Raw genomic sequence first — 25,613 nt, 5'->3', positions numbered from 1 at the left:
AATTGCCAGGGAAAGAACATAGAGCCGGGAGTGAACAGGGCAGGAGTCAATGTCAGGGAGTTATTTGTGAGAAATGAGGTGCCATAGTTGAAAGCATGAATATTAGCTTCTCCTAATTGTCTAAAAACTTTCACAAACCATAAAATCTTAAGTTTCAATGTAATTATTAAAGAATTTTCCCGCTCACCTCTCTGTCCTTTGGATCAAGTATTCATCACACATCCATGGACTTGTGTCTAAAGCAGCAGCAAAGCCTCTTCTTAACACCATCACCCCAGCTCTGATGGCTCCATGGGGCACCAAGCACATGAGAATAATCCACCAGACAGTTTATGGCAGGGGGAGGCACCTTTTGGGATAGGTGGAGGAGTCTAGCCATCTAATTTGGCACCAAGTACTTAATACCCTTGAGTTTGAAAACAATAAACATTAGATTTTGTATGTAGAAAGATAATTATGATAATTATGACCCCAGTTCTTTAAGCTAGATTTTTTCCCCCCCTCAAGCATCAGTAGGTTGGGTTGGATGTGAGCAGGAGAAAGTGTCTTGCAATACACATAATGCATATATGGTCCTATTAGCATTCCATAGAAAATAGATAATTGCTCTTTATGGGAAACGTTCTTTTGATTAAATGATCTGGAATGGTCTGGCTTGTTATGCAAACAGGAAATTGCTGTGTAGACTTGTAGAGCAAGAAGTGAAGTTGTTAAGATTAAGCAAAGCAAGCACTTTACCTCGAAGGAGTCCGTCGGATGTCAGAACCAAAAACATGTTTCTGAAACTCAAGCAATTATAACACGTGGAAATTTTTGCTGTATTTAGTATAGGCAAGGAGAGGTAAACTGAGAATAAATGGGAAAAAAATAGTAGTCCTTTAGAAAACATTGTTAGCAGATGGTAAATTTGTAAGATGAACACAAAATCCACAAAAATATAAGTCAACTAGATACCACAAGTGGTTAAGTGGTTTTTGCTTGATTGTTTTGAGTGATGAGAAAGCGTCTGTAAATACCGCTGGAAAAAAAGAAAAGCAACCACCTGCACAATAGGTGTGGAATGATGACATTTTTTATGGAAACAACCCTGCAAAAAAGTACATACTTGTCTGTGGAAAAATCTTTGAAAGAATAGAAGCCAGAGTATCAGCAGCATGTTCTCAAGGAAGGGCAGGGGACAGTGGGAGGGTGGCATGAGGAGTTTGATCTTTGAAACATGAATGATTTCAGTTTAGTGTTTGATTTTTTTTTTTTTTTTAAACAAGCAAAGGGAATTTTGTAGTTTCTATACCGAGGGTGTTTCAGATACCCAGCTGCCAAGGTGGAGAGGCAGGTGCTACCATTGCATGGCCCCTTACCTCTTGTCCAAATCCAAGGCTGGAGGAGTGTGGTGAAATGACTTACTCAGATGTGTGTGCTACCTGCTAGCGAGCAGAGACCTTTGTCATTATTAGCTGAAAAATAAAATAATACCACATTTCTTGATGATCTAGTAATAGACATACTCCCATTACCTTATGTTCACTGTTAGAGCAACCCTCAGTGGATGTTTGGTTGTGTTACTGCTGAGCAGTAGTCTTCAGCTTAGAGCAAGCTTAAGTTTGCTCTAACAACATCACTTCTGCTGCACTTGTTCAGGTGGAGTGATACTTGTGGAAGTAGCCCATAGTGCTTTGATCTCAAACTCCATTTCCTACTCACTGGTTCAGTCTGCCTGCTTCTCAAATTGGTGCCATTTAGTTAACTCCAACACGTCGGCCAAGGTGGAAGGACCCCAGAACGCTGCTTTCCTGAAGTAGGCTGCCCTCCCCAAAGAAGCATAGGAGTCCTCAAGGGCTGGAGGCCCCTGGGCTCCAGCTTCCTGTCCTGCCAGCTCACATGTCCTGCAGTCTTGTATTCCATCTGCTTTGGGGGAAGAGATTCATCCATTTCCCACCCTTCTAACTCCCACTGTTGGCTTTCAGCTCCTTCTGAGCCTGGTTACTAAGATAACCCTCACCGTCCAGTCTCTCCCTATGTTCACAAAAGGTTAATAAAGCTGGCTCTAACCTACCAGGAAGATGAGCACCAGCCTCCATCGGCCCCCAGTTTCCTGATCCCTAACCAAACACTTACTTTACCCTCCAGTACTCCCTAATCCCAACGGAGAAGCTCCCAGAAAAGATGGCAATCCTCTAACCATTCTTATCACCAGCCACAACCAAAACTGCAAGCATGGTAATGTAAACAGAAGAGAATGCTAAATAGCTAGAGCTCTATAAGGATTCTGGTGATTGGGACAAGAAAAATCAACCCTCCTAACTGAAATTAATGAGCAAAGGACAATCAGGTTGAGAAACCTTCATTTAAATGCTAGGTCTACTGTAAGTGATGCCAACCAAGAACTCCTGAGTCAAGCATTACGATGAGATGGCTTTTAGTAGCATAAGGACAGCAGCCTAGGACCCAAGGCAAACCTATAAAATAGCTTTTCTATGCACCTGACACCTGTTCCTTTGCCTTCTGGTAGATCCTGACTTCAGAACCCTGCTGCATTTCAGACTCTCATTTTACATTCAAGTGGCAAAAATCTTTACTAGAGACCTTACCACATCTGCAAAATCCCCAAGCACTGAAATAATCCCTTCCTTCCTCAGCCACTCCTAATTCTCCAACATCAAGCAAAGCTTCTGTCCTTTTGAGCAGATCTCCCAGTTAGATCACTTGTTTCCAATGAGGCCAACTCGCCTCCACTCCAGCATAAATGAAGATACATGTAACCCAAAAGAATCTTTAATAAGCAAATTGGGTCATTTCTTTTTTCTTTTCTTTTTTTAAAGATTTCATTTATTTATTCATGAGAGACACTGAGAGAGAGGCAGAGGGAGAAGCAGCTCTCCACAGGGAGCCCAATAAGGGACATGATCCTGGGACTCCAGGATCATGCTCTGAGCCAAAGGCAGATGCTCAACCACTGAGCCACCCAGGTGCCAAATTGGGTCATTCCTTAAATTTCTTCATCTACTCGTCCATTCACTCATTCAACAAATACTGAACTGAGTCCCAGACACTTGGGAAACACCAGTGACTAAAATACAGATTGTTGCCCCATGGTCCTCACACTTCTGCTCTCCAAGACTCCCCCTTGACATGCACAGGCATCCACAGTAGGACTTTCCCGGTCTCCTCAACTGGAGTTTCACTCCCTCCAGTTCACTCAGCACTGCCACCAGGGCAAGCTTCCTAACACATGTAGGATCACGCCATCCACCCCTCACTGCCTCACTGCCCATTAAGTCAAAATGCACACCACACAGGCAGTGCATGGCATGAACGCCGTAGTGAGGTGGGGGAAAGCATGAGCTCAACAGGTTGGCTGTGAAGGTAAGAGAGCAAAGAAACATTCATGTTAGAAAGCTCACAAGGCAGTGAACTGAGCCAGGTGCCACACATGTGTTCCTCACTTAAGCCTCACAGCCACTCACAGGTTGCTCCAGGCCCTGGCACCAATTTACAGCACTCAGTCAAGGTCCATCGTGTCTCTTCAGTGGCATCCCATAGCTTACAGAACCAAGTCGCAAGCTTTCATCACGAGGTCACCTCTCCACCACCTGCCCTTCTGTGTCTTGAGCTCATCACTGCAGTACCTGTGGCCCAGTCCTTTATCTACCGACTTTCTACCCATCCTTCAAAATCAGCTCAAGCCCTACCACTCCCGTGAAGATGTCCATGGCACCCTGGCAATTGTTATTCCTGCCTCTATTACAGGACTCTTCATTTTCCCTGTATACCAGACCATTGATATTTGAGATTGATACAGACAAAGCTTTATGTAACCCCTGCATTTGCACAAATCATTAGAGCACAGATAGTGTAATCACCCTTAAAAACGCATGTGCAAGGTAGGCAGATGACAAGGATGAGAGTGGCTGGCTATACTTACTCCTTCAGTCCAGCTAACACCTTCATAGACATGACTCACATTCATGCCCTGGCAAAATTATACCTGACAATAACCCAAAGACATTAAACACTAAATCTGAGCATATTATACCATTTATTAGACTATCAAATGATCTGCTTTTACAAGATTACAGTTCCTCGAGAAAAGGAGATGTATATAACACAGTTACCTTGGTATCTCTGAGGGTCACACAGATAAGTAAGAGGTTTTGAAAAAAAGAATGAAATGTGAATGAGAAGAATCTAAAGGAAACCGGATTTGTTTGCTGATGTTGCTTAATTGCTCATTCTTTGTTATATTCGTTAAACTAATGATGTTGCTTAATCACTCATTCTTTATTATATTCGTTAAAATACCATTGATTTGATAAGAAACCTCTGATCTAAATGATTGTTTCAAGAGCACCTATTTAAAAATGGCACTGGGAAAAAAAATGAAAAAGCCCTGGAAACACAGTATGCCAAACAAGGTCAAACAAGGAAGTAACTCAGTGAAACTGGATTCATTTTGGTTTTATAGGGAATGTAGAATGGGCAGGGAGGAAATTAATTTTTGCCACTGGAAAAATCTGATTTTATATTAAAAAAAAAAACCTAGTTAGAATGTTTTAGCATTACCTTGGTTTTTTCTCGCTTGGTGTGTTTGTGTTTTATCAACTGAAAAAATGTAACTTAGAAGGAGTTCCCATTATGACAAAAAACATTTATTCACTGACTATGTGTCTTTAAAATGGTACCTGGAATTCACAGGTATTTGGATACTTTTCCCAGATACTCTTTGAATCTGGAGTTCCCAGTAAAACCAAACTGGCTTTGTGTGTTCTCAGTTGTTTAAGTCTGAGATCTTATCTAGTTTGTACAAATAGCCAACCTAGAGCTGGGACTCTAATTTTAGAAATATTTTTACAGCATGCATATAATATCTACAAGCCATGATGTAATGTAATGATGAGCTAGAGTGTGAGTTTAGGGCTGGGAAGACCTGCACATGAATCTCTTTTTTTTTTTTTTCTTTTTAATTTTTATTCATGATAGTCACAGAGAGAGAGAGAGAGGCAGAGACACAGGCAGAGGGAGAAGCAGGCTCCATGCAGGGAGCCCGACGTGGGATTCGATCCCGGGTCTCCAGGATCGCGCCCTGGGCCAAAGGCAGGTGCCAAACTGCTGCGCCACCCAGGGATCCCTGAATCTCTTTTCTTGATCTTCATTCTTGGGCAAATCACTTCTCTTCCCGGAGCCTCCATTTCTTGTCAAATAGGGACAGTAATCAGAGTTCACTTTCTCTTTTGTAGCCCTTGGGGATGGGTGTGTTGAGGGGTTAAGGGTTTTTCAAACTTTAGGAAGATGACAGAGTGCATATGCTGTGTGATACAGGACGCTCTAGTGGGGCCTGGGCCGTCGGCCACACTCTAAAGGAAAACATGGAGCTTTCTGCAGCCAAATGCACAAGGACTCTACACTATACTAAGGGAGTCAGATCTTCTTGCCAATGAATTTTGGGGACCAAGTTTTGAAAAAAATACTTAGAATTTCAGAACTGTTTCAGCTTTCTTGTGGATAAGAGATTATGGACCTGTGTGTGTTGCCGTCCCAAGCATAGCATGGAGTAATCTTTCAATAGATGATGCTGCCTGCAGTGACGTGATACGTGATGATGTTAGAAGGCTATTCCAGGCAGTTTTGAAGGAAAAATGTCTTCACATAGGTCTTCAAATAGTCTATTGTTGAGACCCAGGTTTGTGAGAATTCATTTCCTCTGATGGAGGTGTAGTATTTATTCACAAATTCTTAAAGAAGCCATTACTAGAAACAGTGAGTGTTAGATTGTAGGGGTTTGTCACTGATTACACAGGTCATACAAGATGGCCAGAGCTCTCTCATGTGAGTTGGGGGAAAGACACCACCAGCTGGTTTCCACGGCCTTTAACTGAGAGAGTTTGTAGTGTTTACTGTTCGTTGTAACATAGTCACTTCATCAGAGTTTGTTTGCCCAGGAGCCCCCAGCTGTTTGCAAACAATAACAGCTCTTTCCTTCCAGGCCTCATTGTGTCACCTGCATGGCACCTGAGCCAGCTCAAGAGGCAGGTAGACCAGAGGTTAAAAGAATGTACCCTCTGACCAGACTTTCTAGGTCTTTGTCCTTAGTATGGCTCTTCCACATGGAAGTTGAGGGGCCTTGGTCCTGTGTGTTCATCTGAGAAGTGGGAATATGCTGTGCCTCCCCTATCCCAGCTCATTGTGAGGATGGATGGCTCAGGGAACACATAGCCAGGTTAGTACTTGGTGCAACAGCAGGTTCTCAGACAACAGTAGGATTATTAGGTAAGAAATGAGCATAATCATACTTAGCATCCTCATGATCTATTTTGTAATTGCAAATAGGGAGTTAAGCTAAACAATATGTGAGGTTTCCTGCACATCTGACATTTTGACTTAGATGCTGAGATGGTATCTGTGCTGTGCCACCAACAGGTGGTTTGCTTTGGAGTGACTTGTTCTTGGGGCTGTTGCTGTGTCCGGACATTAGGGGGCACTGATTTACAGAGGAAGGAGCTCTCACATCCTCTGCACAGAGAGAGGTGGCATTGGGCCCCCACCGCTTGGCTCTTCTGCCCAGGAACCAGGTGGCCTTTTGTCTTTTACCCCCAGTTGGCAGCAGAGCAGCAAATCCCGTGCCAGCCTTGTTTCTGGGGTTGGGAGGTCACAAGACAAATGACAGCTGCTGGCTACAGCTGAGGTTGGGGAAGCCACTGGCTGGGTTAGGTTGATGAAGCCTCTCATTTGCAAGCATTTTTATGTTTTAAATGGAAAAGATTCTCCAGGGGCGCGCCCTGCAGCTTGAGGGCGAGGGCGAGGTGCAAGGTCCGACCCCCCCACCCCCCCAAGCTGTCTTTGAAATGCTCTTTGGACACCTACATTGATTCAGGATTCCTTGGCAATCTGGGAAGTGTTCACAGACTTGTAAAAGAAGCAAAAGCCTCATGGGGAATTTGGTTTTAATTATGAGCTGGATTTCATAATTGTCTACCACTGTTTTTTTTTTTTTTTAAAGCGCTTGGAGTTTGTACATTTTCTTTGAATTGAATTTGAATTTGAATTTAAAAATGTACATTTTTTTAAAGCACTTTGCAGTTTGTACATTTTCTTTGAATTAATTTCACGGTTGCTAGAAATTTATTCTCACTTGGTATTTACAATTCTGTCCAAAGGAACCACTAATAAAAGAAAAATTGTAACTCTGAGTTGTTGGCTCATAATAGCTTTAATTTCCAACATATGCTTCTTTTTTTTTTTTAAGATTTATTTATTTATTCATTCAGAGAGAGAGAGAGAGAGAGAGGCAGGCAGAGACACAGGCAGAGGGAGAAGCAGGCCCCATGCAGGGAGCCCGATGCGGGACTGGATCCTGGGTCTCCAGAATCACGCCCTGGGCTGCAGGTGGCGCTAAACTGCTACGCCACAGGGGCTGCCCTCAACGTATGCTTCTTGACTTTTTCTTAGGCTTAAAAACCAAATTTTTATTATTTTAAAAATAGTGTATTTTGTTTCCTCAGCCCTTTCTACCAAATAATGTTTGTTCACCTTTTACTTTTTGAAATTGTGTCCTTATTTCAAGTCTGTTTTGAATTAACAGTGATTACTAGGTTTGCTGCTTACCAATTTTTCCTTTAACAGTAAAGTTGAGGAAATACAGAATACATTATAGTTAAAAAGAAAAGTCACTTAGCTATTCATAGAGATCTGATAGGCAGGTAGACTGTAGCATAGAGTCTTTTCAAGTTCTTTTCAAGTGTAAAATGGTTGATCCTTGTCTCCTATGGTATTGGCCTCACGCCCAGAGGCACATTCCATTTAACTGTATCCATCTTTTGAGGTTGCAACTTCTTGAAGTTGTCAGTGGACATTTCTTAGGAGTGGAACAGGATCTGTGTTTTATAATATGAATTAAGAGACTCATGTAAACAACTCAGCAGCTTTATGTGTGCCTTGACGTCTGGCATGAATGTAGCACTATTTACTAATGGTAGTGAAAACACATTTCCCACCCCACCCCCCATCTCAAGAAAGGGAATAATATACTAAGCACATTAATTAAAAAGCAATGAATGGGGCACCTGGCTGGCTCAGTCAGAGGAACGTGTGATTCTTGATCCTGGGGTCATGAGTTTGAGCTCCACGTTGGGTGTAGAGAGTACTTAAGAAAATTAAACTGAAAAGCAATGGATAATTATAGCTTGTGCCACCAAAGAGCTCAAAATTAGATGGAAGTCTGGCACAGGCTATGATTTATGGATGGGGACGGTACACACATTGTATATCCATCATGCTGGTATTAACGGGTTTAGCATAGATCTCATAACCGTCACAATCACTGAGCACCTAGGAAGGTGCAGTCCAGGAGGGATGAAGAACTCGTCCAGGAATACGCAGCTAGACCCTGGGTATATAGCAGGGGCTAGGGATGGAGGGTGGACACGAGAGCCTTCAGGAGGACTGGGAGTGAAATGACTCATGGATTGGTGGTGTTGGCAAAGGAGGTTCAGAAATAAGTTCTAGTAATAAGGTGGATGTGTGACTCTGGTTGAGCACCTGCTGCAAGGCTTAATCTCTGTGCCCCTGCCCCTCCCGAACTTCTGCTAATTCTGCAGGGTCTGTAAGAGGACCACCAGCAATTTATTCAGGTTTGCAAGCTATTTTATTTACATTTACTACTAAACCCTCTGCAGAAAGGGTCCTCGGTCAGACCTTTAGCTTCTGAAGGTAACTGGTTTGGAGCAATGGATGACAAGTCTAGCTGTCCCTGGACAACTGGCTCTTAACAGCTGCCTCTTTTTCTTTTTCTTCTTCTTTTTTTTTTTCTTTTTCTCCTCGGGCTTTTTTTATGGCTTCTTGATGGTCTGTGGTAGGGGGTGGCGTTGGGTAGTGTGGTCGTCGTATTGCTGGGGAGGTCGTTAGTGTAGCTTCTGGGAGTTTGGTATTTTGCTTCTTTTTCTTTTCTCTTTCTCTTTCTCTTTCTCTTTCTCTTTCTTTCTCTTTCTCTTTTTCTCTTTTTCTCTTTTTCTCTTTTACCACAGCTGATCTGTCTCTAGTGCAGGTAACAGTGGGCAAGGGATCCTTTTCATAGCAATGAATCCCAAGTTAAGGCCCCTTTAATTTTGCCATTAGTGGACTGCTGTGAGGAGTCTGCTTCCAGGTTTTCCTCTAGACCCTTGTCCTGCCTGGCTGTCCTTGCTCTAGTGCCCTAGTTGGTTCTTCCCTCCAAGATTGTTTCAATCCATAAGCACGGTTACCATAGTTACTAAATGCTAAACATGAGAGGTGGCCTTCAGCAGTACATTAACAAATGTATTTAAATATTTAAATACTTTGTACCTAAAGTTTTAGTTTTTAGAGAAAGATATCACTGACTTTTTTGCTGGTTATCTTTTCCCCATCAGAAAGAGGCAAAGTATACATTTGATGGTCGTGTAAACATTTTGCTGGATGTTTTCGGTTTTTTGTGGTTTCTCAAGTATGAGAGCCAGTGAACTATTTGGTATCAACTCTGAACTTAGAAACAATAGACCACACTGACTAGTTTTTACTCCCTTTTTTTATGTGGTGGATGTCAACTTATGAGAACTTTTAAGTAATTAAATTCATAGAATGTTTAGCTTTCACAACAGCATCATAGTTTGCAGAATAAATTATCCTCAAAGACCAGGACAGAGGCATTTAAATGTTTTGTTTTCTTAGGTTTTATTTATGTTTTCAGCTTGTTCTAAAGAGGAGACAAAAGCATTAACTCTTAGTTAAACTGGAATTGCTTGAGTTGTGAAGTTTTGAGCTTTATAAAAATGTTTAGTTAATGGGTTGTCTGTGGCTTGGTAACCACTATCTTATCCAAAACCCACTCAGTTTTGGATGCTCTGTTGTTCATAAAGTGAGGTGAGACTTAATCATTATTGCAGGTAATGTTTATACAGAGAGAGACTTAACACTTTTCCAGTAGGAGCTCTTGAAACGCACACTGGGGAGGCTGATCAGATGTGTAGATTAGTGTCCAGTTGCTTCCAGTTTTTTTCTTTCCTTCTTGTTTGTTACAGTTTTGACAACAAAATGTATCAGTGGGCAGCCCTGGCCTTTCAACAAGGAAGAACAATGTTTTTATGACACATAAACCCATATTTTATTGTAGGTGCTGGACTGGATTGAGAACCATGGAGAAGCATTTCTGAGCAAACATACAGGTGTGGGGAAATCTCTTCACCGGGCCAGAGCTTTGCAGAAACGTCATGAAGATTTTGAAGAAGTAGCACAGGTAAAACCGTGGCTTTCACTATTTTCTCCCATCAATACCCATGTGGTTGGTTTTGAATTAATTTTAACCACATCTGAGATGAGTGATCCTTGGCTAGATGTGTTTAAAGGTGATTCAGAGGAGGTAATGCTCAGATTTGAGAGTGAGGTTGTCCTTGCTTGCGCAGACAGATGATTTCTTCTGTTGGCTGTGTCATAAAATAAGGTGTTCTTGATACCAAAAAAAAAAAAAAAAAAAAAATGCCCTGGATGTTTTGCCTTATTTACTATACCCATGCCTGTTGACTAATTTGTGAGATTTCAACTTATAATCAGACAATAATGGTTCTTCTTGCATTTCTGTAATGATGGGCCAGCCTCTCTTGTCCCTTTCTAGTTCTTTTAAATGTGTGTGCTTAGAAACAGGATGCAGGGTGCATAGTGTGTTTAGGGCACGGGATTTGTGGAGTTGGTGCATTGGCTATAATGTTCACTAGCTGTGTCATTTGGAAAAGTCTTGTCATTTCTAAGATTAACTTTCTTATCTGGAAAGTAGGCACAGTAAATTCTTGTAGAGAGGAACTCAGGTAAGTATGTGGCAGCATCATATAAAGCACCCATGTAATGATCAGACCAGGTCTTTTCTAAACATATTATTTGGTAAATGTGCTTTTTGTTTTGTGTTTTGAAAGAAAGTGGAGTGAAGCAGGGAGAAATTACAGTAACACAGTGTTGTGTGTGCATGTATCTATTCCATAGTATGTGGAAATTATAAGGAAGGTAGGGGAAAAGTTACTTTAAAAACAAGTTGTCTGGTTAGGATGCATCCAAATACATTGTGGTAAAACCTGAGGACCATCAAAAGACAAAGTCCTAAAAACAAGAAGAGAAATGACAAAACAACCCATGAGAAGGCCTATTAGAAAGACAGCTGACTTCTTGGGGCACTGGAGTGGTGTAGTCAGTTGAGCATCAGACTCTTGGTTTCAGCTCAGGTCCTGATCTTGGGTCATGAGGTCGACCCCCACGTCGGGCTATGCGCTCAGTGGCGAGTCTGCTTGGGACTCACTCTCTCCCTCTGCCCTTCCCTGCCTCTCTCTCTCTCTTTCTCTCTCTCTCTCTCTCGCAAATAAAAAAATAAACCTTTAGGGATGAAAAAAAAAAGACAGCCCACCAGGAACCAAATTCTGGAAGCTGGTAGAGTAATCTGAAGGTAAATTACCTCTGAACCTGGAATTGCAGCTCCAGCTGAACTGTTGTTCAGTGATGAGGATAAAATGTAGATCGAGACAGAGTTTACTACTCAGATACTTACCAGAAGAACTAAAGCATGTAGTTTATTTTTTTAAAAGATTTCAGAGAAAGAGAAAGTGCACGTGCATGTGAGTTGGGGAAGGGGCAGAGGGAGAAGAATCCCAAGCAGACTCCCTACTAAGCGTGGAGCCCTACAGGTCAGGCTTGTGACCCTGAGATCATGACCTTAGCTGAAAACAAGAGTAGGACACTCCACCGACTGCACCAGGTGCCCCAAAGCAAGAAGTAAGATGAACGGAAGCCCCCCCCTGTAATATGAATGCTGCAAGCACAGTGACATGTTTTTTTTTTTCTTTTCTTTCTTTCTTTTTTTTTTTTTTTTTTGCTTCTCTATCACTGACACCTAGAACAGTGCCTGGCATATTTAAGTGATGAGCTGATATTTATCATTTGATAAACTAATTCATTTGAATTAGTTAATAAAAATTGGTTAATAAAAAGGCAAGTATGAGAAGAAAGGACTGAGATCAAGAAAGAGCACAGAAATTGGTAAATATATCTGTAAATTCAAGGATTAACCATTTAAACCATAGGCAGTGGATTTGGAGGTAAAAACAGGATGACACTAAAGTCCATGGGAGATGGAAGTGGGTTCTGAGGAGGAGGAGGTATGCTTACCTGACACTTGTAAACTCAGGTGCACCTTAACACTTTAGAGTGACCACTTACAGTCTAGGGATAGAAGTGTCGCTTCCTTGTAAGCATAGCAGGAAAAGAAATACAGAAAACTGGGCAAGTAACAAATCGTGGAATTGTTAGTAGAAGCAAGAGAAACAAGAAAAACAAAAATAATGACAGAAATCACAGAATAAGGTGTAGTAATTTGCTTGTAAGTATCAGTAATTACAGTAAATGCAAAATAGATTTTACTGGTGAAGAGACTAAAGATTCTCTGATTATCTCTTAAAAATCATGCTATAACTTTCAGAGGGCACAATTAAAACATAAATACCCAGGAAGGGTGAAACTATATGGCTTACTAGATTAAGATCCACCAGGCAGATACTAACAAAAATAAAACTGATTTAGGAATATTAACATTAAGCAAATAAGCTGGAAAATATAAAACATTAGAAATCAAGAGGTTCTTCCCTTATAAAAGGGGGAGTGTCAGTACATATCCACCAATGTGGTTCTTATCTGTAAGTCAACATAGGCAGGACTAAACTGTAGGTGTATGTGGTGGGTTTTGCACAACAGAGGGTTCTGGTGCACACAGGTTTGGGAAATCGAATCTGGGACAGAGTTAGGGAATGACAAAACAGCCTGCATTTAAATCTTATTCAGTCTTATTCAGTGAAAATATCTTCTCTACATGTCTTCACATACAAAGGAAAACTCACAATCCCGGACTTTCTGCTTTCTTGCTCTCAAGGAGCAGGAAAAGATTGTGTGTTCAGCAGCCTTATCCCAACCCTTATCCCAATGCATCTTTGGAGCATTTTTCTTGCCTGTGTTATGTGTGGTGTCCCTACTTCATGCCTGTTGGAAAATAATTTTGTCTTTCTTTCATAGAAACAATGTGAAAAAGGTGCTCTTATCTGACCGTCAGTTTTTCCATGTGATAAGCTACTGCTGTGGCCGATGCGGTTTGGGGATGGATATGAAATTTGTGTCATATGAGCAAAGACTTCAGGCTCCAAATAAAGTAGGAGGCAGAGCTGCAAACAATCAGGCTCTGGAGATAGAGGTTGCCCCCTCGAGTAGCATGGTCAGCCATGACATAGGCTGGGCTGCCCCTCACCCCTTCCCACGCCTTCCTGAGCTTGCTCCAATAGGGAGGAGAATGGTCTACTGAGTGTCCTCATGTGTCCAGCACCCCATCAACCTGTCTCCCTCTAGTTCCTATGGTTCCTTCCCTTCTGAATTAAGGAAATCTCTTTTATGGCTAATGCCCTATCTTTTCATGGTAATCTTATTTTCTCTGGTCTAAGCCAGCCATCAAAGCTGTCAACACAGGTTCCCAGAGGGCAGCAAGAGTGGGAAGACTTTCTTTGCAGGAAACATTTCTGCTCACAGGTTTCTAGGGCAACCTGTGGGTTAATGCAGCACCCTGATCTGTGGTCTGCTCTTCACCCCTGGTTCAGAGAAAGGCAGATGCTTGTTTGCTCCTGCCTCTACCTATCCAGCTGAGTCCCAGTCCTTTCTTACCTCTGCTTTTTGACTCTAGGATTCTCTAAGGGGTGCTCAGCCCTTTTCCCCTTATACCCAAAGTACTTAACCCCAGATCTGAGCTGTGCATCAAAAGAAGCCTTGAATACAAAACACTTTGTTCACTTTGCAAACATCTGCACCCACTTTCCCTCTCTCTGGTTTTCGGATACCAGCCACGTGCTGATGCATTCTGATGGGCCCTGGGAGGGTAGATGACACAGGATGGGCAGGCAGTAGGCCAGACCGAGTCCTTCTGAGTAAGCATAGCCATCTGTTAGAGGGCTTTCCCTGGCAGTTGTTGATGTCTCAGCAAAGGCCAGCGGTTAGTAAAATTCCCCTTGGTGACAGGAAGATCTTAGAAGCCGTCATGGGGGGCATCAGACCACAAGTGGCCTGTGAGGCTGGAGGCTACCAAGCTCCGCCCTAAATGTGGCCACACCCCCACATGTGTCTCCACCCCCTGGCCCTCCCTTGGTCCTCCAGTTATGACCTCTATTCCTGGCATCTTCAGTTTCTCCCTCTCTTAGTTCTTTTCTTTCCATCCCTACGTATATATAGGCCTTCCCCTCTCTTGAAGAATGTCATCTGATTCTTCTGTTTCTGAGCTACCTGTTGGCTGCAGAAGGCTGTTGTGCCACATAAAGTGCCTCTCATGGCCCGCTGCCTCCCACAGTACAGCTTTCCTCGTCTCCAGTCACTTGGCACACAGCAAGTGCCACACCTGCCATGGCTCAGAGGAGGTGTTCAGCAGTCTGTTGTAGTTGACCGTGGACTGTCATCCGGCCAATTCCATAATCCCCTCATTGTGGAGTGAAAAATCTCTCATCTTTCCCGTCCACAAATATGTAGTGACCACCTATTAGGTGCTAGGCTCCAAGGAGTTGGTAGGGGAGCTCTCGCCTGTGTGCATGGAGACATTACAGATGCAGAGAACGCCCCATGAACCACATCAAGCTCGTTCTAGATGCACTTAGCTCTGCCTCAGAGTACACCATCAGGTTGCGAAGATAGACGGACCCCCTGTGGGAGGAAAACTAGCCACTAATACAGTGATGGGAGGGTGCATAAGACCTGAAGACATAGGGTGGACTTCTCCTGGGCCCTCTGCCTCGTTTCATAAAGGTTGTGTTTCACTCATATTTTACACTTGATGTTAGCCAAAAAGGCTGAGCAGCACCGTTTTACTTGTATGTTAAGCCAGAAGAGGTCTTGGCCACAAGACAGCTCCATAAGGAGTCTGGCTTTATTAAGATCTTGTGCAGCACCTTTGGTCTGGACAAATGGCCCTGGTATCGATGCAAGATTGCGCCTCCTGTTTGTAGCTTCCTTTGTGGGAGTGCTTTGGCTCTTGGAAAGGAACACAGCCTCCCTGTGGCTTCAGCACAGGTGAATGAGGCAGTGACCTTCCCTACCTTTTCCCTGTCCTTGACTGCTGTCTGTCAAAATGAATCACAATAGGAGTGCTTATGGCAGAGATCTAAGTTTCTATTTTAAATTTATGTTATTTTTTGGACAGGATGGCCTTTGGAGGCCTCTTAAGTATGGGAGCAGAGGTACATAAGAGCCTTGTTCCATTTTCTGAAACATATTCACAAAAGTAAAACACATTTGGGGGTTGAAGGAGAAGAAAATTGCTTTTCGCCGTTCTTTAAAGTTGGTTAGTTTGTTTCTTAGGGTTGCAATTTGAAGGGTCCTTTCTAAAATCAGTTCTAAATTTGAGATCTAGAATTAGCAATTTATTTGATATACTTTTCTTATAGTCTCTTCAAAACAATGAGTTGTGGCATATGATGAAATAACAGATACAAGAAGGAAGTGGTGAAAGTCTTATGGTTGAATTCATTTAAAATGTACTAAATATAGATTTATTATGTAGAACAATTGTGGTGTTCTGGGAAGGAGGAACCTGAGAACAAGTCGGGTTAACTTTGGTGTGAGCCAGTTGGGCAGCCTGGCCTAGCTTCTGCAGGATGCGAGACTTCATTGCAGGAGCCGCTGGTGTGGGGCTTTATCTCCAGCGCTGCTGTAGCTACATCAGGAAGCACTCGGATCAGTTTTGCATGCAGTGTTGCAGAGCTGAGAACCTCTTCTCTACTAATCTGAAGACCTAACCCTACTTTATTTTGTACAGTGATTGTGAGTAGCTATTTCCTATTGCATGAGCAGGTGCTGGTGAATCTATAGGGTGTGGCATTGGCAACCGTGTTGCATTTTCATGCAGGGGCTTTAGAGAAGAAATTCGAGCTTTCCCCTTGAAGCTTTCTGCACACAACTGTTGGAAAGGGAGATGCTCTTTGATGGCATTTTCTCTTTTACCTTATAAGTAGATATTCAAGTTAACGTTCCTTTTTAGATTTTAAAAAACTATGATTACAGTAGCTGGTAAAAGTAAAGCCCAGAAAACTGTGGTTCAAGGAAGAAGCCATTTCGAGAGCACAGATTTCTTGAATGTGATTAGTCAATCTGTGGCATAGCATCTTCCCATGGGCAGGTATCCTGTGAGTGCTTAGACTGCCTTCTTTTCTGTCTGCCTATTCTCTAAGATTCAAATCACCTTCTAAAGATGTGACGTATTGTGACAGTCTTCTCCATGAAGCCGTTTCTGTCAACAGCTTTTTATATGTGCCATGCAATTATCTTGTCTTCCAGGATAAAGAAGGGTGGCATTTAGGAAAGCAGGAGACTTTCCATTGGGGCAAGATTTGCAGAAGATAATCAGGCCTTTTCTCTGGTTCCCTGGTCCCTACCAAACTCATTGTCTTCTTTTATGAATACTCTCTGTGCAGCATGTGAACATACAGAATGCTTCCATATTTTTAGCGTGCCCAAAATTTCTGATTTGCCGCAGTTAATAGATCCTCGCTTCTATACCACAGGCTGCCATTTCACAATAGGTTCATTATTTTGATACAAGGTGTGGTGTTTTGTCTTTGTACATAAATTAGTAGTGGACAATTTTGGCCTGATGTTTACTATCAAAGATTTCCTTTAGGTTGACGTGTGCTTACAAGATATCAAATTGCTCTTATTATAGACACTTCTTAAATTTACTAATGCCTTCACTGCTTTTCTGATTATGGGCAGGTTCCTCCTTCTCCGCAAGTCTCAGTGTCTCTAGCTATAAAATGATACCTAACGCCTGCCTTCCCCAGGTAGCTGTGATGACACCATGTAGACAATTGCCTGGCTCCCAGCGGGTGCTCATATGCAGACTCCCTGCCTGGAACCTTCCCCTCTTCTCCTTCCCCAGGATTATTTCTTTGGTAAAATGCTAACGCACACAGATAGCAGTCAGTAGTCCCTATTCCACTGTACTGAGATATGTGCTGTACAGACTTTTTCACTTCTGCTCTTAGTGTTGTGAGTTTTATCATGTTGTAGCGTATTTCAGCTCTGTCTCACCTGTGTGTGTTTTAGGGAGCGGGGTGACAGGCTTGTGTCCTGTGCTTTCCCTTTGTGGATGAAAAGATGATCACTGGGAACTTGTGGGCCTTTTAAATGATTCAGGACACTTGTTTGTTTGTTTTGTTTTTTTCCATTAAGGATTTTATTTATTTATTTGAAAATTGAGAGAGCATGAGCAGTAGTGGGGGCAGGGGGAGCAGCAGAGGGAGAAGCAGACTCCCCGCTGAGCAGGGAGCCTGACTTGAGGGTCATCCCAGGACCCCGGGATCATGACCTGAGCCAAAGGCAGATGTTTAACTGACTGAGCCATCCAGGCGCCCCAGGATGCTAGGGATTTTAATACAGATTGTAGATGTACTGGCCCATCATTCTTTTTTTGTTACATTAGTATAAAATACCTTGAAAGTTTTCTATATGCAGACTTCCAGGCCGGTTTTTTTTTTTTTAATTTTTATTTATTTATTTATGATAGTCACAGAGAGAGAGAGAGAGAGAGAGAGGCAGAGACACAGGCAGAGGGAGAAGCAGGCTCCACGCACTGGGAGCCCGACGTGGGATTCGATCCTGGGTCTCCAGGATCGCGCCCTGGGCCAAAGGCAGGCGCCAAACCGCTGCGCCACCCAGGGATCCCCAGTCTGTTGTTTTTTTAAACAAAACAAATAGAATAGAAGTAATCATTCCTTGAAATACTTGGTTCTTCTCCTCTCCTGTATTTTCTGAGATCAAGAAAACCCATCTTTTCCCCTGGATTCTATCTAAATATAGCCTTTGACCATCTTCTGTTGGTCCTAGACCCTAGCAGCTAAGGATCTGTAGAGAAAGGAAGGTTTGATCTGCCCTGCAGTATTTCCTGAATCCTAGCACTTATGCAACTTTAATTTACTTCTCCAGAAAGGAGGAAACCACCCCACCCCCACTCTGGTCCTGGTCCAGCCCTTCTAGTGTCTCCTTTAATCTTCCTCACAGGAATTTGGGCCCACCTCTCAGAGGAGGAACTGGGCCAAAGAGAGATGTCTTTGGGGGATAGGGTGGCAGGCCAGCTGAAGGCAGAAGTCTGCTTTCTTCAGGCTCTGAAACAGTTTCCTGACACCACCTCCCCTTGAGTAGAAATTTAAGGACTACATTTCCCCTTGCAAGAGGAACCCTGGCCTGGACATTTGCGGTTTGAACAATCCCAGCTCTCCTGACTGACTCAGGCAAGTCACTTCCCCTTTGCGCCTTCTTTCCCCACCATCCTTGTGATAGGGCTGCTGCTGGGCACAGGCCAGGGACTCCAAAGTCTGCTTTTATGACCAGTATGCTTACTAGCACATGGAAATCTATTATCTTCTGTGGCAGAAGGATTCGGGATGGGCTCTGTTTACAGAAACACTGCATGCTGACCCTGGCTCCACCAGCCCAGCCTTGGGGCACAGGGAAAGCCCAAGAATTGTCATGTGGGCTCATTTTCTCCAAGTATAAAATGAGCAATGGGGCTAAGTTTATGTTGTGTAGTGTCTCTGAAAATTAAAAAAAATGCACTTGTCATTTGGGACGATTATTGTCTCAGCCTTATCTGTTGATAAAGAGGTAGAAAAGCTTTCAGAAACAAAATGCTTAGTGCTGGGAGGCAGTGTAACCTATCGATCCACTGATCAAATATGAGAGGTAAGCGACTTTATGGCTGTGGTGACAATAAGAAAGAAGGATCTAGCTCTTAAGAAAATGTGTGTGCGCAGCATAAAGTGTGATGCTCTGTTAGCTTCTTTTAGCACCGAGGCCCCATCGTGCTCCCCAGAGATACAGAGCATGCTTCCTCGGGGAGGCTCTGTAGGGTTGGGAAGGCCAGGTCTCCATAAAGCCATCACCCCCAGAAGAGTCACCCCAAATTGAGCCTCTGAGAGTCAGAGATCCTTTGTAGGCAAAGTATGCAGAACCTTCATGGCCGGAGCCTGATGCTAATAGCTGAGCTTCACAAGGAGAGCTTTCTCTGTGCCTGTGGGGGCTTTACCGAGGGGCCCAGAAGCCAGCCTCATTGGAGGGAAGGTCTAGATGAGAGAATTGTGGGAATGCCCAAGGATTATCCACAGGTGAAAGTTGTTTATTGTTTTTTGTTCTTTTTTAGTCTGCTATATGTATGTGTATTATATACACACACACATATAGCTGACCCTTGAACAACATGTGGATTAGGGAGACTGACTGACCTCCCTCCCCTGCCCCCATGCAGTGGAAAGTCCACATATGATTTTTTTTAAAGATTTTTTTTTAAAGATTTTTAAATTGATCTCTACACCCAACCTGCGGCCCAGACCCAAAACCACAAGATCAAGAGTCTCATGTTCTACCAATTGGGCCAGCCAGGAGTTTCAGAAATCCATGTTGAACTTTTGACTCCCCCCAAAGCTTATCTAATAGCCTACTGCTGACTGGAAGCCTTACCGATCACGTAAGTAGCCAATTAACGTATTCCGTGTGTGTGTGTGTGTGTGTGTGTGTGTGTGTGTATAAAATGTATAAAATGTACTGTATTCCTACAGTAGAGTAAGCTAGAGAAAAAATATTAATAAAATCATAAGGAAAGTATATTTGCAATACTATAATCATCAAAAAATCCACATATATATGGACTGTACAGTTACAACATGTTCAAGGGTCAACTGTATAAGCATATACACTTTTTAAAAAAAGATTTGTCCGTTCATTAGAGACAGAGAGCGAGTGCAAGTTGCGGTGGGGGTGGGGGGAGGCAGAAGGAGGAGAGAAATCCTCAAGTAGACTCCCTGCTGAGCCCAGGACCCTGAGATCATGACCTCAGCCCACATCAAGAGTTGGCCACCTAACTAACTGAGCCACCACCCAGGCACCCCTGAACACATACACTTTTCAACTTTATTTTTTAGATAAGTTTTAGATTTACAGAAAAATTGTTAAGATGATACTGAGAGTTCCCATAGCTCGCCCCCTGCTCCCCCTACAATTACTGTTAGGGTGTGTTAGCTGATACTGATGTATTTTTATTGGTGTTGATAGCATCCTAATTGTTTCCCTCATCAGGACACTTCTCATTCGTACTTCACTCCCCCATCATTTGTCCATAACGCGGTGATGCTCTCCAGCCTGCAGCTCAGAGGTGGTGTACCAAGTCAGTGATGTGACTGGTATTGGAACTCGGGCCCAGCATCTGGAATCTCCGAGTGGTTTGATACCCGTGTGTGGAGGGCTCCTTGGTGTCCCCGTCCTCCCTGGTAGGTTGCCAGGCTGTGCCTAGGCGATGTGGAGGTCCGGAGTTGCAAAGGATGAAGAGTGGACGTTTGTGTCAAACGTACTTCTGTTGCCACAAAACTCTTCTGAAGTGGGCCAATTCTCTGTCTCTGGTCCGTGCAGGAATTGTGATAACTTAGCTTTCAAATATGTCCCATCGAGTATACGGACAGCTCTTTAACTGCACTGTTAAGTCCTGCAGTCAGATTGGAAACTGCACTTCCAGATCATTTCAGGTAATTGTTCCCAAAGACTGTAAAATGTACATGTGTGCATTTTCCAAGTCTGGCCATAGTTAGAATATTTCAAGCGATTGTTTGACATCTCTTCACTCGTTTCTAAAAGACTTCTGAAAGATCCTATGTTAATAGTGCAGAATACCAAGAAGGAAAGTCCCCTGGAAGTGGTTTTTGAGGTTGGCAAGGAGACCATCGTGTGGACCAGTGTCTGAAAGCCCGTTTGCAGGAGCCCCCGGAGCTGAGCAATCTGGGGGGGTTGTCAAAGGCACAGGCTCTGCATTCAGACCTGGGTGAGTCCCTCCTCTGAGCATCCATGTCTCCGTTTCCTCACCTGTGGAAGGGGCTGTGGTTAGGATTAGACCCAAGGCCCAGGCAGTGCTCATGGCTGTGACACACAGAGAGCAGGGTGATGATAAAACCATAGACAGACTCTTTGTTGGTTTTTATTGACACTTTCAATCCCCTGCAGATACTGTACCCCCGCTTATAGGGAGCTGGGGGATGGACTGCCTCTGCCCCGTGCTGATGCCTGGGCTGCCCACTGCTGCTAATGTGCATCATGTTCATCCTCACTGAGGCCATCTCGTGCCTATCATGCTGTATTTACACTTGTTTAGAAGTTGGTGTTTTGTTTTATTTTTTTTAAACTTGCAGGCAAGTTGGAAGTACAGTGCAAAGAAATCTGACCTCTCCCCGGAGCCACTGACTTTAGCACGTGTTTCCTACCAGGACAGGGCATTCTGCTGCATGCTCATGATGCTGCTACGTGATCAGGAAATGAACACGGCAGCAGGCTTACCCGCTAGCCCTCGGACCCCAGTGCTTAGTCACCTGTGGCACTGGCTTGTCCTGCCTCCCGGGTCCTGGAGTCTGTAGCACCTCCTTGGTTGTTCCTCAGCTTTGGTGACCTGACACTTGGGAAGATGGCAAGCCTGTTATTTTGGAGAACGCTCCTCACTCTGGGTTTGTCTGACGTTTCATCATGAACAAATTCGGTTACACCTACATCTTTGCTCTGGCATATTAAGGGTGTGTGTTGCTATGTCTGTCTTGTATCTTCCCCCCGCTGCCCCGATCGGCACCTGATCTTAATTCGTCCTGTTACCTGTGGTATCACTTTGATCTCTGGGTTAAAGTGGTTTCTGCCAGATTTCTTCATTGTATGATGAGTCTCCTCCTTCCTTTTGTAATTAGTAAGCACTTCATGGGGAGCTACTTTGAAATTCTATAAAGAGCCCATTCCTCATCCAATTTTATGTATTACATCTGTATGGACTCGTATGGACTCGTGGTTTCCACGAGTTGTATCTGGTGGGTTATACTCTGTTACCATCATTGTTTGCTCTCACTTTGTCCTGATTTGGCCATGGGAGCCTCTTCAAGCTGTCTTCTGTGTCCTGACCTACCCATGTTGTTCTTAACTTTGGATACACTAAGGTGTTTTTGGATACACTAAGGTGTTTCAGACTCCAACCCCCTACTCCTCGACTCAGCTGTATCTCCAGGAGCCCTGGTGCCTGCAAGAGGAGAAGGCTGATTACAGGTGGAAATCTGGGTGCTAAGCGTGGTTTATTGCTGTGGGGCCGCTGCTGCTCCTGGGTCTTCGCAGGGGACAGAGGGAGAGAGGATGTGTGAGTGCGTGTATACAAACACGCATATTCATTCATCTGTGAAAACCACATATTCATACCCATACCTCTCATTTGAGCCCAGTGCCATAGGGTTAGCTCAGCTCTTCTCCTTTTCCATATTTTTAAGTCGCTTCTCTGAAGTAAGGACCCTGTGTCTTATTATCCTTAACCTGTTGCTTAGTAGATGAATGTCCCTGGTTGTCACCAGTCTGCCCAGTGGGAAGCTGCCCACTCAGGGGTACCCTGGTCCTTCCTCAGCCTCAGGTGCTCAGCGGGGACACCGCCCCACACTCTGGGCCACTCCTGAGGCACCCACCCTGCTCAGCTCGAGGGCTGCCATGCTGGAGAAGGATGAAGGACTCACCCTCATTCTCAGAGGGCCCGCAGCCTGCTCTGCGGCCTTCCCAGAAGGCCTTCCCCCTGTTCCCACACTGCACCGAAGCCCTGCCTCCTGTCTCAGCTGCCCCGGGCCCTGCCGGCCAGCTCTCTCTTCCGCAGTTCCGTGAACAGTCAGGTCTCCAGCAGACATCTTGATTCGTGGAATCCATTTGCAGCCTTTCATGTATCATGAATTAAAATGGAGTAATTTTCAAAGTATTTTTGACACCTATTTACACATTGCTTTCAGCTACTTTATATAAACCATTATGATTATTTTCTTTATCTCAAAAAAATATGTGCTCTTAAGTAGAAAAAAGATAAGCACAGAATTACCAATAAGTAGAAACATGGTAAGAAGATAGTAGCTTGTATTTGCAACCTAACCTTTCCACTTGCACTTGGGGAATTATAAAATCGTACATCATACTGAGAGACAAAATTGGAACTCTGCACTCAGTCACAAAACTGGAAGAGAAAGTGAAGTGGGCATTTGTGTTCTGTGCTGTCTTCTGGACATGGAGCAGCAAGGAACTGAAGGCCCTCTATGAGTCATGGGACAGCCAGAAGCTGCCTACAGATACCCCACCATTGCTGTAGATGGAAGGGCTTTGCCAGAGGGCTCAGAGTTTAACCGTCTAGAGCAGTAATGGGAAAAGCTGCTGATTTGAGCTCCTAGAATTATCTCTTCCCATCATTTTTTTTCCTATTGAATTTACCGAAATGATCAGGAATGTCCCAAACTGACTCAGTTGCAGTCTGTTATGATGACCAGCTGGGGTTTAAAAAAAAAAAAAATTCACCTTCTGTTTCTCTGGATTTTCTTTCGTGCAGAACACATATACCAACGCAGATAAATTACTAGAAGCAGCAGAACAGCTGGCTCAGACCGGGGAATGTGACCCAGAAGAGATTTATCAGGCTGCGCATCAGCTTGAAGACCGGATACAAGATTTTGTTCGGCGCGTAGAGCAGCGCAAGATCCTGCTGGACATGTCAGTGTCGTTTCATAGCCACGTCAAGGAGGTAAGGTGTCAGGATGCACAAAGGAGCCTGGGTCTGAAAGGCTCTGAGAACCCCTTGGGGAGAGTGTGGACCGCTTGTGGTGTGAGAAAGCAGACCAGGCCTGTTTGCACTGAGCAGCTTGGCGTGGACAGGGCCGTGCTGGGCTTCTTGCTGGTCTTCCTAGTCTCCAGCATCACAAGTATAGGTGTGCCTCTGCCGGGGGTGGTGGAAGCCAGTGTGTCTGCAGGGGTGGATCCGAGAGGGCTGGGCTGGCTAAGGAGAGGTGTGGGGCTGTAGGTGAGTGGGGAAATGTAGGGCCAAAGGGGCTGCTTTTACATTGGAGAGAGGCTGGAGCATGTCCACTTCAGCCTCAGTAAACAGCCTGCATGTACATTGTGGTCAGAGCTGGGTTTCCTTTCTGTGTTAGTCTGTCATGTGGCCAACATCATGGTTGACTTCTGATTTTATCAGACTGTGTAATTGCGTGCAGATTCCAATCAAAGTGAATTTTATGTAATATTAAATTTAAATGTACTAAAGCCAACGTAGCCATAATAATATTAATGCTGATGTTGTAGGTATGCCCTTGTTAATACACTGGCCTCATTGTAGAGATAATGTTATTTGGTATATGGAAAATAAGTTGGTACTAATTGTACTTTGTATATGTATTATTCTTAGTAGAAACCCTATAAAATTACAATTAAACTCCTGGAGCTTTTGAGGCAAAAAAGACTTATAAATTCAGTAAGTGTTTCAACTTTTACTGTATCTTCTAAGGAAAAAATTCTACTTCATGGCTCTTTATAAATTTGAAATGAGCCCTTCCAGATAATTTGGAATTGAACATGTGAAAGCTTATAGGCCACAGGCTAGGAAGGATCTAGAAAGAGTAAAGCTGCTGGAGAGAAACACGGGAGAGGCATCAGAGATTCGGAACCAATAGACATGTTCACGGGGAAAGAACTTCACTGCCAATTCTAGGATCTTGGGCAGTCAGTCAGTCCTCAACCACGCCATTTGTAACTTAAGCTTGGGTCTGGGAAAACCACACTTCCCTCTTACTCTGAAACTCCATGAGCCCGTGTGCCAGCTGGAGTCTCCATGGCCTTGTGCTTCACCTCACCCAGGCTGGCGGTAGGCACTGCCGTCTGCTGAATAGCCCTTTCTGAGAGAGCTGGAACTTTGTGAGCCTGGGACTGCCATCCGAATAGAACCCAACACCACTAGCTGCTTTGTCTGCTCTTAATAATGCCATCACTGAAAAAGACTTTGCAACATTTACAAAGAAACTGTTTTTTTTTCTGAAGATATATGGTCATTGTGAGGAGACCTACAAATGCTACACTTGTCCACAGCAGTTTCTAGTTACTGGGGTAGCGGGCTCTGAATTCACTCAGCTCCACTCAAGCCGTAACCACCATCTAGTCTCCCTGCCTCTGGCAGCTCTGGCTCCAGCCTCCTGCTGCACTGCTGCCAGAAATAGAAATTTGACCAGGCTGTAGCCTTGGTTTTGAACCCTCAGTCTCTGAACATGTGGGGCACTGTCCTGAAAGCTCGCAGCGGCCTCATGGCCTGGTCTCTACTTTTCCTCTAGCCCCTCACACTCAGGACAGTGTCCCCAAACCTGTGGCACTCTGACACCCCTGAAACTTGGACACACTGCTCCCCTTCATTTCCCTGGCACTTTACATGCACCTCTTATAGCACTTGTCTGAGTTGCAGTACAGTTGGGCATTTCTTTCTTTCTCCTCAGTATTGATATGTTAGCTTCTCCTTATCTTATGCATTTGAACACCCAAGCTGAGGGGGAGAAGATGGTCTGTGTGGAAAAAGCAGATGACACCTTTGCTCACTAAGCTGGGCAGACAGGCAAGCAGCAGCGAGGAGCTTGGAGAGAAGCACAGGGTGTGGCAGCTGGGGTGGGGGCTGCCGTGGCCTGGGCTGGCCTGTGCTGTTGGAGAGGGGTCTGGAGCCATGTGGTGGCCATCTGATACTCATCTCTGTGACATGCCTAGAAATA

At 44.0% G+C, this 25,613-nt stretch overlaps 1 protein-coding gene across 1 annotated transcript in view; it reads left to right on the top strand.

The window, feature by feature from the left end:
* Nucleotides 1-25,613, top strand: part of TRIO (trio Rho guanine nucleotide exchange factor) — a 351,672-nt gene that overhangs the window by 166,367 nt on the left and 159,692 nt on the right. The window contains 2 exon segments of the mRNA XM_038583299.1: nucleotides 10,121-10,243; nucleotides 23,420-23,611. Of these exon segments, the coding sequence (XP_038439227.1) occupies nucleotides 10,121-10,243; nucleotides 23,420-23,611 (315 nt within the window).

This window comes from Canis lupus, chromosome 34 (assembly GCF_011100685.1).
Source record: "Canis lupus familiaris isolate Mischka breed German Shepherd chromosome 34, alternate assembly UU_Cfam_GSD_1.0, whole genome shotgun sequence".
NCBI classification, from domain to species: domain Eukaryota; kingdom Metazoa; phylum Chordata; class Mammalia; order Carnivora; family Canidae; genus Canis; species Canis lupus.
This window is presented reverse-complemented; position numbering and strand designations above follow the sequence as displayed.